The following is a 12,535-nucleotide window of genomic DNA, read 5'->3' as shown; positions in this document are numbered from 1 at the left end:
GATTTCTGAGAGTTTGAGAAAAATAGTTACTTTGATTTGCTTAGTAGTAGCAGTCAAATATCAAGCATACTCTTACAGCATTACCTGTCGTAAATATATCTTCCAGAACTTAAACAAGCAAGCATATGACCTGGCAAAGGCATTATTGAAGAGAACAGCTCAAGCTATTGAGCCCTACATTACTAATGTAAGTGAGAATTTAAACTACGTGTGCAGATGAAGGGCACAGTCCCATGCGTGTTTATACAGAAGATAGTTCTGCAACTTCCAGCATTCCTCAGCCAGGCATGTGTGCTGAATGGTATAACTTAATGATTACTGAGCATTGGGGAGGGGGAGGTATGTTTTAAGATAACAGATAGCTTTATATTTCATATTTGATTTTTGAATGTTCCTCTCATATTAAAACACTCCCTGTGCACAGCTGACTGCACTCTTATTTTGCCAGAGCATTATGCATTAACCAAAGAAACAGATGCTAATTATATCAATTGGTGGGTGCATTAGGTGACTTGCTACATTGCTGGTTTGAGATAGGTATCAACCACTGCCTATCCTTTTTTTTTAGTGACACAGGTCCTTCAGTTTATGAACATACAGTTAGATTGAAACTGTTATGCCTACAGTAGACCTCATGAAATCTATGGAACAAATTATTAATTAGTAATATAAGTCCCATTTATCCTAATGGGCACATTACAGGAGTACACAGTGGGTGGCCATGATGTCCCCAGGAAGTTTTCTTGGTTTTCACTAAGGTCCCCTGTCTCCTTACTTTTTAAAACTAACATTTTGTTACAGATAGCTGAGAACACTTCAGAACAGCTGCTCCCATTTTTGTTTTCCATTAATGCCTCTGGGCTCAGACAAATTACTGGGAAATGAAGATGGTGGATGACTACAGGCTAGTGCTTTCTAGTGCTGTACACTCAGTCATCAAGAAATAGAACTGAAACAAGAAATGTGTAATTTGGAACTGTTGAGAGCCAGTGTGGTGCAGTGGTCAAGACTGGAAGTCAGGTTACCTGGTGTCTAGGCCTTGTTTGGCAATAGAGCCAACTAGGTGACTCTGGGCCAGGCACAGACTGACCTACCTCACAAGGTTGTTGAGGGGATAAGATTGAGAGCGAGAATGGTGTAAGTTGCTTTGAGTTCATAAGAAAAAAGTGGGATATAAATCTAATGAATGAATAAATTGTGATCTCAAAGGAATTATTTAGTGTATTGGGACTCAGACCCTGTCTGTGTCTTGCACTCAGCCTTCAAAGTTGGTTAGTCATTCATTGTCTCCCATAACAACTACTTCGTGTTAGTGCTTAGAATAATTTCTCTAATTTCCAAAGGTGTCCACAGACCCGAAAATATTGCCCACCTCTACTCCACTCTAAGCTTGTCTAAGTCTGAATCTAATTCAAAGACTTGAAATACTGTATATGCTTAGTTGGGAGTAAATCCTGTTGAACTAAATGATACATGTTCAAGTAAATATGCATTAGATTAGAATAAACACAGATTGGGGTGGAATAAATCCATATTATGTTTGTCCATGTAAAAATGTGTGTATGGAGATGAGCAATGCAAAAATATCACTCAGTCTTGGTGGGCAGACTTCTCTGCCTTGTAATTTGGATTCTGTACTATGCTTATTTGGCATGGAACCCACATTTCCCAGCATCCCACTTACTAAGGAGCTAGTAGCAGTGAGAAGACTGGAGACTTCCCTTCCTGGTAGCTCCCAGAATACTACTTGAGCAGCATTCCAGGCACATGGGAGTTTGTAAGCATCATTTTCCAAAGATGTGCTATATTTTATAGCTTACAGGGTGCCTGCATACATGTCTCGTATGTAGCCTTCGCAGTGTTTAACACCTACAAAACAAGGGCTCTCTGTGCTTCTTCCACTGGAATATTGTCCTAGTAAGTGGGTGGGTTATAAAGTGTTATAGTTGGCTTGGGTTACAATTTGAGCTAGGAAACAACTCTTGGGTCCTATTTTTTTACTTCAGCAGGCAATACAAATAACCATGGCTTGTATTCCAAAGCAGGAAAGTAGTTTGATAGCAACACTATTTTTTCCTGTTTAAGGATAGACTCACAAAAATATTATAAGCAGGAAATAACTTATACTAGTGTTCCTATTTTGTTATTACTACAAGATTTTATTTATTTACTTTACCCGGTAAATAAAATCCTGGATTGAAAAAGAAGCTAAATACAATATTATTTCTAGATGTTTGGAAGCTGGCCCCTCTACTTTAAATGATGCATAGTTGGTTATGGACTTAAAAATTGCTTGGAAGGAAGTCGAATTGAAACCAGAGGGAATTTTCAAAGTACAGGACAACCCGCATATCTGTTGCTTCAGTTACCACTTTGTCACTTAACCACAGTCGACCTTGGTCTGAAAGAGAAGTTGTAAAATGTTTCTTTAAGTGAAAATTTTCAATTTAATAGGGAAAGAAAAAAATATGCTGACGTGGCTATCTGTGGAATTAAGAAAAAAGAAATGTATATGTACAGTATAAAGCAATCACTATTATCTGTGGTTTCAGGCATCTGCAGGGGGGCTTTGAACCTATCCTCACAGATATGGGGGTCCTGCTCTACACATATTCAGTGTTATGTTAATGTTTCCTACAGTTAATTTAGTTGAGTTAACCAATATCTTAGGCAGCAGCAGTTTTTCGAGAATTGTGGGTTAGTAGACTATCTTATGAAAATTGATGAAGTTTCACTGAGAGTTGTCAAATAATGTAATTTTATAAATATGGAGAACTAACCTAAAGTTGAAAAGAAGTTATTAATTTTGCTTCCTCAAGCATTCAAAGCATGACCAAGAAAATTATTTTTGCAGTTCAAAGGTTATGGATTTGTGTGTGTGTGTGATTTTCTGGACATTTTGATATAATCTGTATTCTGTATTTCCCCAAAATAAATTTATACAATTGCTAAGAGAGACTAAAACCTTGTGTGTATTTGGCTGTTGATGTATTTTGTTTGTTTTACAGTTCTTTAATCAAGTGCTTATGTTAGGAAAAACTTCTATCAGTGATCTCTCAGAGCACGTTTTTGACTTAATTTTGGAGCTATACAATATTGATAGCCATCTTTTACTCTCAGTTTTGCCACAGCTTGAATTCAAGCTTAAGGTAAGTGTTACACCAGGTTTGTCAAATTCTGATTTGTTAAAGCAGGGGTCCTCAAACTTTTTAACCAGGGGGCCAGTTGAAAGGTGCCAGTGCTGGGTGCGGGCCAGAAAGGTGGTACCAGTGGTGCGCGTGGGCTGGGCTGGAGTTGGCGCATGTGGGCATGCGTGCTGAGGCGGGGGCAGGGTGTGCAGCGAGGGGAGGGGAGGTGCGCACACAGGTGCATGCGTGGGGAGGAGAGGTGGGGCGGGCAGGCACACAAGGCAGTGGCTTGTTTGCTTGGAGATTGTTTTCATGTGTTAAAGGGTTAAATTTGTTGCTGGGCATGGTGAGAGGTTACTATTTTCCATTCTATCAGTGAACATTCATTACCCAACTCCTTTTCCAGATGAACATCCACTACTAAATTTTCTTTATTCCAGTTAGCTATATATGTATATACCAGTGCTTCTCTTTTTTTCACTTTTCCCATACAAATAGCAACATTTAGGCCCATGCTCCAGTTTGAAGCCAGTATGTTTGAAGAAGTTGGTGTGTTATATGCATTAGTCTTCTAACAGTAGTATGTTATGTATTCTGTTACAAACAAAATCCCTCATAGGTGGAGGGCTGATCAAGACACTCTGAATATCTAATGCAGAAATTGGCAGTCTATGGCCCTACACTTTTGTTCAGTTTAGATCTGTGGCATTTAGATCTGTGTGTCTTCCTTGGAAACCTGTTCCTTGGAAAGGAGGAGGACAGGAGCAAAAGGGAGGCACCAGGAAGACAGAAAAGGGAGTGGCAGGAAAAGAAAAAAAAAATTCTTCTTTTCGTTCTGTTCACTATTGTTTTTAGGTCCATTCACTATGAGTAGCCCCTTATAAATTACTTTTAACAGAAAGAAAGTTTTCCACCCTGGTATAATATTATGCCTGATAAATTTATCAGATTAATGTGGTAGTACTGGAAGACTTTGGGGAAACCATATGCTTTTTCTTAATGAAAGTTGTTTGTTCTATAGCCTGTTTTTGCAATGTATAATATAAATTTGTATTTATTTTACAGAGCAATGACAATGAAGAACGCCTGCAGGTTGTAAAACTATTAGCAAAAATGTTTGGGGCCAAGGATTCAGAATTAGCATCTCAAAACAAACCGCTATGGCAATGCTACTTGGGGAGGTATATACTGTTTTAGATTCAGAGATTAAACACTGCAGTTTCATTAAACACAATGTAATTATTAAACATTTTAGATATTCTCTTTTGTCTATAAGCATGAATCATAGGTATGTAAGAGTTCTCTTATGCTTCTTACTCTGAAATTAACACAGCAAGATGGAACTTCATATGTGATTCCATACCCCTGATACATATGAGCCACCAGATTAAAATTAAAGCAGTTTTTAGGTTGTTGCATTTACTGTTACTTAAGCAAGTGTTGAAATACTTTAAGAATTTTTCAGTTTATGATTTGAATTTGATCAGTATTTAACCATTGTAGATTCTTCAGAGATTCAGCAATAGAAACCCAATGGAATTTGAAGTACATTCCAGATACAGGTGTTAATATGCTTATTAACAAACACACATCTTTTAATATATAATACATACTGTGATAGATGTACTCTTAAATCTATATCTTCCTCTTGATTTTTTCCTTTAGTTAAAATGAGAAATAGAGCTAGAGTTCATAAATAAAACCATACAAGCATATTGTTGTAGTCCATTTTTGAAGTTTGAGTGTGAACAGTAAATGCTGATTTATTTAATACAAGCTGGGATGCGTATTCATGCAATCTGAGAACTTCCAGCACACTAAAATGGTAGAAATGCATTTAGAACAACTTAATAAACTAAAAGTATTCTTTTTCTCATTAAATTTTTATTCTATTTTTGAATTTTGTAACTTTGATGAATATTTATTACTGAAAAAATATTTGTAGTAAAGTGCTTAGGATATTTTTTAGCTGAGCATTATTGGCTAATGTACAAAACTAGGTTTGTGTAACATAATGCTTGATGGTACAATACCTGATATTTAACAACATTGAAAGTATTCACAGTGATCAAATCCTAATTCCAAAAATCATCATAAATCAAAACATAATATTGTCAGTTATGTCAAAAGTGATACTAAATCAAGCACACTAAAGGAAAGGGTGTCTTATGCTCCCTGAATTTTTTCATTCCAAGAAATAAAAGTGTATCTTTAGAATAAATCCATCTTCTTTTGTTCTCCCTTTTCTAACTCTTACTGTGTTAGTTTAAGCATAGTCACCATATCACAGCCTACAAAACAGCAATCATTAATTTAAACTGGGTTAACATTCTAGCTAAAACTTTGAGCTAGAAGTTTTAGTACTTTTAAAAATATTTATTCAATATGATACATGGTACTTCAGGTATACCTTTTAGGTTTGAATGTGTGACATTTACTATTTACTGGCATGTGAACCATCCATTGAAGACTACCAGTAGTTTTAATATCAGAAACAATGCATGGTGGTGGTAAAAAGTAAATTGCATAAGCTGGGGAACTCCATTCTCATTCTGATAGCATTGATAATGAATTTTTCTTTTCTTATATACATGTTTTTTCAATGAAAAATGTCTCAGATCCACTTCTGTGCTTGTATATGTACAGTGTGCTGTACAAAGCATCTCAGCTTGCATTTTTCCACTAGATCTCTCCTGTGCTATTTTTTTTTCTCTGCTAACCCTTGCTAGGTTTCTTATCTTTCATATCTCTGGATTTTACCTGGTGTGTTTATGATTCTATCATGACATTGTATTTTAAAAAATTGATTGACATCTTGGTGAAAAGTGAAATGAGAATAACCTAACTGTTGTAAATATGCTGGTTTTGTTTGTTTGCTTTGTTTTCAAAAACAGGTTTAACGATATCCATGTACCTATCCGTCTTGAATGTGTGAAATTTGCTAGTCACTGCCTTATGAACCATCCAGACCTAGCCAAGGATTTAACAGGTATCAGTAGATCTGGTCTGCAGGAAAATAGTAACTTTTCTCTGTCTAACAAAATTGGATTATGCCTTCATGGTTTAAAAAGTTACACAATGTTTGCAGTGGTTATTACAGTATATTTACAAAGGGCTAGTTTGGATGATATAACAGTTTTTTCTCCTATACAGTGGTACCTCGGCTCACAAACACCTCAGTTCACAAGCAAATCGGGTCACGAACAGAATTTAGGAAAAATATTTCCTCAGGTTGCAAACACCACATCGGGTGATGATCGCAGGCACTCTCGGGGGGGGGGGGGGGACAGGCGCGATCACAGTTGTGCTCGGGAGGGGAGATGGCCACGATTGCGCCCGTCTCCCCCCCCCAGCGCACCCGCGATTGTGTCCATTTTCCCTGTGATTTAAAAAAATATTTACAGAATGAATTAACCTTATTTACATTGAACCTTATGGGGAAATTTGACTTGGCTCACAACCAATTTGGGCCGCAACTAGAGTCATGGAATGGATTATGTTTGTGAGCCAAAGTACCACTGTATGTGTATGAAGGTGAGGATTCCCTTTCATTTGCCAAACATTTGCCTTCAGTCATCCATGCTTGGGTATAACGATTGAATTGGATTATGAACATAAGGTCTAGTAGGCCAGTTTGCATGATCACTGCAGCCTACTATTGCTTATTTAAATTATGATGGATTGCAGTGTGTGGGGGCAACCATTTTGAATATTCAGACATTGGCATCGGATTGTTGAAGTTTGTTATGTCGTTTGTTATGTTGTTTGCTATTGTTTGGTTTGAACTTAATCATCAACCTGTGTTTCATTGAGTCTTGATCTTATTTATTTAAACATTTTTACCCTCTCTTGTATTCAAGGATGGATCTTTAGACAGCTTACAAAAAACTAAGGCCATAACAGCACTAGATAAAGCATATTTCCAGTTACAAAAATATGCTGTAAAAAGACTTTGTCATATGTGAAAAACCAGTGAACAATTAAAATGTTGGGTAAATAAAAAGGCTTTGGCCTGGTGCCAAAATGAACAAAGTACTGGTTCCAGATGCATGTCTCTGGGGAGCAAATTCCATAGCCAGGGTGATACCCTTCCCTGGATAGCCGCTCTTCCAGCCTCTTTTAGAAGGACCTCAGTAGAAGATCTCAATGTTCAGACAGGTGTATCTTCCATCAAGATTCAGCTCCCTTCTTATTGCTATCCTAGTCTTCTCATACCATTTATTTTGACAGTATCAGTGTACTACTTAAAAGTAGTACACTGATAAGGTACTCCTTTAAAATTATACCTAGAAATAAAGATATGCTTTGGTTTCAAAATTATTCTAGTTGAACATAAAAAGTCAATTTGTTCCTAGTAAAGAAAATGTGGCCTAAAATAACAATTGTTGAGGTATATTGGATTCTGTAATATCAATTATGGAGGTACATGAATCCCATGGTGTTAAGTTCAACATGTTAAGTACAGTAGTACAGAGAGTAATTATCTATTTGATTGACTCTGGATGACCAAGCTTAGGAGAGATGTCTGAGCAGATATGGCTTGCAGATCCACAAATTAGGCAGACTTCATTGGACAATCAGGAACTTTTGAAGAAGAAAACAAAAGGAAAAATATTCTTGAAAGAAGCAAAAAAAATCAGTGAAATATTTGACTGTCATTAACCTAATGACTGTCATTAACCTAACAGTTTTCTTTCAGAAAGAACAGGATATTAGTGTTGCAAGTTTCCGCTGTCTGTTATCACCTATGTCAATATAAGCCAGCTTCGATCAGTAATAAACCCCAGAACAAAATATATTCCTGTGGTCAAATAGACCCTTAGCAGTACATAGTGATTTTTTTCTAAACACAGGAAGAACATTTTGTAACATCTTTGTGTTTAAAGTATTTTTAAACAAAAACAGATTATTCTAGTTCCCAGAAGTAATCTGAGCAAACAAAAAGATAGTATGATAGTAATAAAGTGAAATCCTATTTTCTGTGCTGTATTTTAAGAATTTGCATGGAATGGAATGGTCTTCCATTAGCTTATGTCAAAGTCTGTTCTCACATGACCATGATCATGATGGCTGAAGCTGATAGGAGTTATACTCAAAATCATCTAGAGGGCATCAGGTTGGAAAATGCTGACTCAAACATTTGGCAGCTTAATGTTGCTATTAATTTCAGTAGAGATAAATTAGACCCCTGATAACCTACTAACAACCTTTTAAAAATGTGAATATAGGAATGAGGAATATGGATGTCAATTGCAAATAATTCAGACAGCTATTGGGATTCACACCAATCCCACTGGTTGGTAATTTTCAAAGAATTAAAATCCATGGTTTTAGGGCTTTAAAAGCTGTTATTATATAGCATGACTGACTTTTCTTTTTATTTTTAAGCCATAGTAAACAGGAGGAATTAATATTTTTCTTACTTACTGGAAGTAAGATTGTAACCAACAAAATTTTCAGAGAATTATCCAAATTATTTATTTAGTAACACATTTGGATGGATATAAACATGTGGGCCTGCATAGTGGGTTTTTTTCTTGTGTATGATGCATCCTATCATGCACAGAAGGTACATGAACAGTGGAGATGCATTTTTCTCCCACATCTTTTTAGTTTACAGCACATGAGAGCAAGTGGCAGCTTGTCACAAGCTGTAAATTATGGTGGTTATAAATCTGCAGATTTATTGGGAGAATGGGATGATAAACGTATGATATTTTGCTTTGTTTTATTGCTTATCTGTTTGCTAGGGACCTTGTAGAACAGATAATTCATTAACTGTTACTAGGCAAGTAAAGTCAACATGATTTAACTAAGCTGTTTTCATGAATGAAAGTAACATCATAACAAATCTGATAATAACTGAGCTTCTTAAGAGGAAATAGGAAATGGCTGTAGTGTTTTTTTTCTCTTTACACATCCTTCTGTATTTAATTCTTTAGGACCAATATGCCAACAGCAATCTACATCAGTTTAAATTACAGGTATTTAACTTGATTGTCTGAAATTTTAATTAAGGTGTCTTTTTCATACAGAATATCTTAAAGTGAGGTCTCACGACCCTGAAGAGGCCATTAGGCATGATGTTATTGTATCGATAGTTACTGCTGCTAAGAAAGATCTCTTGCTTGTCAATGATCATCTACTTAACTTTGTGAGAGAGCGAACACTTGATAAACGGGTAAGTCATTGTGTAGGTCAGTTACTTCGACTATTAGTCCAAAAATAGACAACTTACTTACCATCTTAAAAATGAATTCACTGTTACGATCTGTTGCAAGGATTATCAGATCATGTTTGATTATTATCTGTTACAATCTGTTGCAAGAATTATCAGATCATGTCTGAATTATCAGATCAAGTGTGAATTATCACTCTTCAAGTTGTCTAGTTTGCCTGCACTTATTTCCCTTTCCTAAACTGAGGGATTCCATAGATGTATAAGAAAAAGCTATAAAATTCTGAATATAAGTAAAGATGTATGTGATTGTGGCTATATTATGAACAAAATAGATTTTCTGCGAATTCTACACAAAAAGATCATTGATTTGGGAATTGTATAATTTATGAAGCTGTCCTAAGATTTACAATATATGCTTCCTTATCCATATAGTTTTAAGCAACCCAATATGAATTTTTTAGGTGCAGGAAATTATGTCATTGTCATTTGAGCAAGTTTTAAAATTAGGTATGTAGTGCATTTTACAGAAATATTATAGCTATTAACTTAGACTAAAAAAAAACCCTGTAAGGTACAAAACTTTGAAGCTATCTGTAGACCTCTGAACTCAGGGGATTATAGTTATCTAATACTGTGTGGAGGTGAAGGTTGTCTCCATACTGCTTCCAATCTGCAAAACAGCTATTTGGCTGATTTGGGCTGTCTAACTGCTGTTTTCAGAGGAGAAGGGAAGGAATCTGAGGTACTACCAGGATATATCTTGGCAGCACTGATCACTTCCCTTCTCTACTCACTAAATTAATTCTCCAAAATTGAAGCAGCAGCATGATTCTTTCTTTGCTGGTGGTGATGGGGTGGGATTTGAATGTGAATCCCCAGTGATTTTTCAAACCTCAGAGTCGGGAAGATTCAGTCCAATGAGCTTGAAAATGTAAAGGAAGCCAACCAATTTAGTTAGAATGCATAAAGTTCAGAAATACAAAACTTTCTAGCTGAAAATATTATTCTCTTTGTACTTTACAGTATTTTGCAATACAGTAAATCTACGGGTCACGAATGTCTAAGTTACAAACATCCCATACTTATGAACAAACTAAAGCCTATTAATTTTAAAATCTGAGTTAAAGTAATTTGAGTTAAAGTTCATAGTAACAAATGTGGGAACTAGTTTGTTAAGCTTATGAAAATGTTCTGTGGCATTGGTTGTTCGTTGGCTCAAGTGTACCCAAGCTAGTGTGTTTTGGGTCACATGCAGTTAGCGTTGTCTTCTGTAACTTGTATTACAATACTGTATTATGTTTAAGATGTTTTAGTGTATATGGAAGTGTTTCTTCAGTGCTGATATGCATAGAAAGGTAAAATATATACATATACTGAGACAAACTCAAGCTAAATACAACACATTCATAAATTATCCAACTTACCAATTTGACTTAAGATGCACTTGAGAACAGAATGTTTGTTACCCAGGGACTGTATAATACAACAAAAATGAATACCCTGACCATTTTAAAAATCTTTACACTTGTAAAACAGCAAAGCAAAATATAAATAAAATGGAGAACAATCGATAACATAAATATTATAAATACACAGTGATCATTAACATCTCCATTGGTATAGCAAAGAAAAAAAGAAAGGCAAAGTGGAAGGGGGTTATTTAACAGTTCCATTTTAAATATATTTGTTATTATAAGCCCCTAAATTTAAGGAAGCATCCATAAGATTAATTGTTCCAAGAGATAGGTCTGAATGTAGGAAAATCAGCATCATATGGATATCACACTGCATAAAATATTGCAGGTTTTGTGTGAACTTGAATAAGCTTCCTGTGGTGGGTAAGCTTCTTCACTAATAAATAATCCCCCCACCCCCCAAAAAGAGCCTGGTTTAAAAAAAAGTCAGTTGAATTTGGTTGCAGTTGTTCTTGTTCCCAAAGAGTGTAAAATCAAGTCCTTATGCATTGTAAACTATAACATATTCAGGGAAAATATCCAGAATTGCAGTTTCTGGAGTCATCTTTGAGCATTGGTTTTATCATATAGTTAATTAATTTGAAGATCTTTTCCCAGAATGCCTCTACCAGAAGACATTACCACTACACATGAACAAGTTGGTGGTCCTATGACAACCCCTACAACACTTATTTATAGTTCTTTTGTGCCTTGATAGGGACTTATTTTATATTGTTAACTTGTTTTATATTTTTAATTTATAGTATTTTAATTAATTTATTTGTGAGCTGCCCCGAGGCTTTGGCGAATGGGGTGGCATAGAAATTTTCTAAATAAATAAATATCACCAAGATATCACCAAGAAAGTACTTGGGAAAGTGAATTCCCTTGTCTTTGCACTTAATATATGTGATGAAGCAAAATACAACACTGGTCCAAGAGGGAAGTGGCTGTTAATGTAATTCCCAGCATGTTTATAATGTTTCAGGTGACCCATGCAATAATTCAATAAATAGTTTGTATTCCATGGATAGTATTCAGCTGTGTCATTCCATTGGTATAGAGGGCATAGTGCTAGCAGAAACTAGGTTCTGAGCCATGAGTGAAAGCAGAGTCCAAGTAAAGTTGTTTGCATAAACACAGTTGAACATTGTGCCTGTACAACCTGTTATCCAACCAGTTGTGCATGACTCTTGAACAGTCTGTTCTGCAGTCTGTTGAACAACTCCTTGTATAGCCATTTGCGCAGTGAAATGATTGAGCATAGCTCTGCTGGTACTATTTGAGTTGGCAAAATGATACCATTGGACTATGGAATGTGCTCCCCAGAGAGGTCCGCCTGGCCCCGACATTATATGCTTTTTGGTGCCAGGTCAAGACCTTTTTATTTTCCCATAATTTCAATGTTTAAATATTTTAACTATGTTTTATGCTCAGTTGTGGATTATTATGGATTATTTGGGTTTATATGTATTTATTGGATGTTGATTTGTATGCCGTCCAGAGATGCATAACGTAATTGGACAGGATAAAAATACCCAAATAAACAAACAAACTAATGTAATTGTCTTTAAAAACTGGATGAAATATAAAGAGCATTAAATGGGGATGCTGTGGTGCTAATAATGTTTGTGTCTTTCCATACTGCAAAAGTTACACTTATGAAAACACTGTGACTTTTTGCAGATGGTTTAATACAGACAGAATGACCATGATCTCATTAATAGAATTCTGCATTTCTATATAATCCATCCCTATTCACTGACAATCTT

The 12,535-nt window shown here is 35.7% G+C and overlaps 1 protein-coding gene across 3 annotated transcripts in view; it reads left to right on the top strand.

Annotated features, from left to right (window-relative positions):
* The window catches only part of PDS5B (PDS5 cohesin associated factor B), a 114,979-nt gene that overhangs the window by 53,323 nt on the left and 49,121 nt on the right, over window positions 1–12,535 (top strand). For all 3 annotated transcript variants that reach the window (XM_044441621.1, XM_044441622.1, XM_044441623.1), the window contains exons 7-11: window positions 107–187; window positions 3,009–3,149; window positions 4,194–4,309; window positions 6,023–6,117; window positions 9,164–9,309. In XM_044441621.1, coding sequence (XP_044297556.1) covers window positions 107–187; window positions 3,009–3,149; window positions 4,194–4,309; window positions 6,023–6,117; window positions 9,164–9,309 — 579 coding nt within the window. The remainder of the gene's footprint in view (window positions 1–106; window positions 188–3,008; window positions 3,150–4,193; window positions 4,310–6,022; window positions 6,118–9,163; window positions 9,310–12,535) is intronic.

The sequence above is a fragment of the Varanus komodoensis genome, unplaced genomic scaffold (genome assembly GCF_004798865.1).
Source record: "Varanus komodoensis strain SLA01 unplaced genomic scaffold, ASM479886v1 scaffold4, whole genome shotgun sequence".
In the NCBI taxonomy this organism is placed as follows: domain Eukaryota; kingdom Metazoa; phylum Chordata; class Lepidosauria; order Squamata; family Varanidae; genus Varanus; species Varanus komodoensis.
The sequence above is the reverse complement of the archived record's forward strand: the minus strand, read 5'-3'. Positions and strand labels throughout refer to the sequence as shown.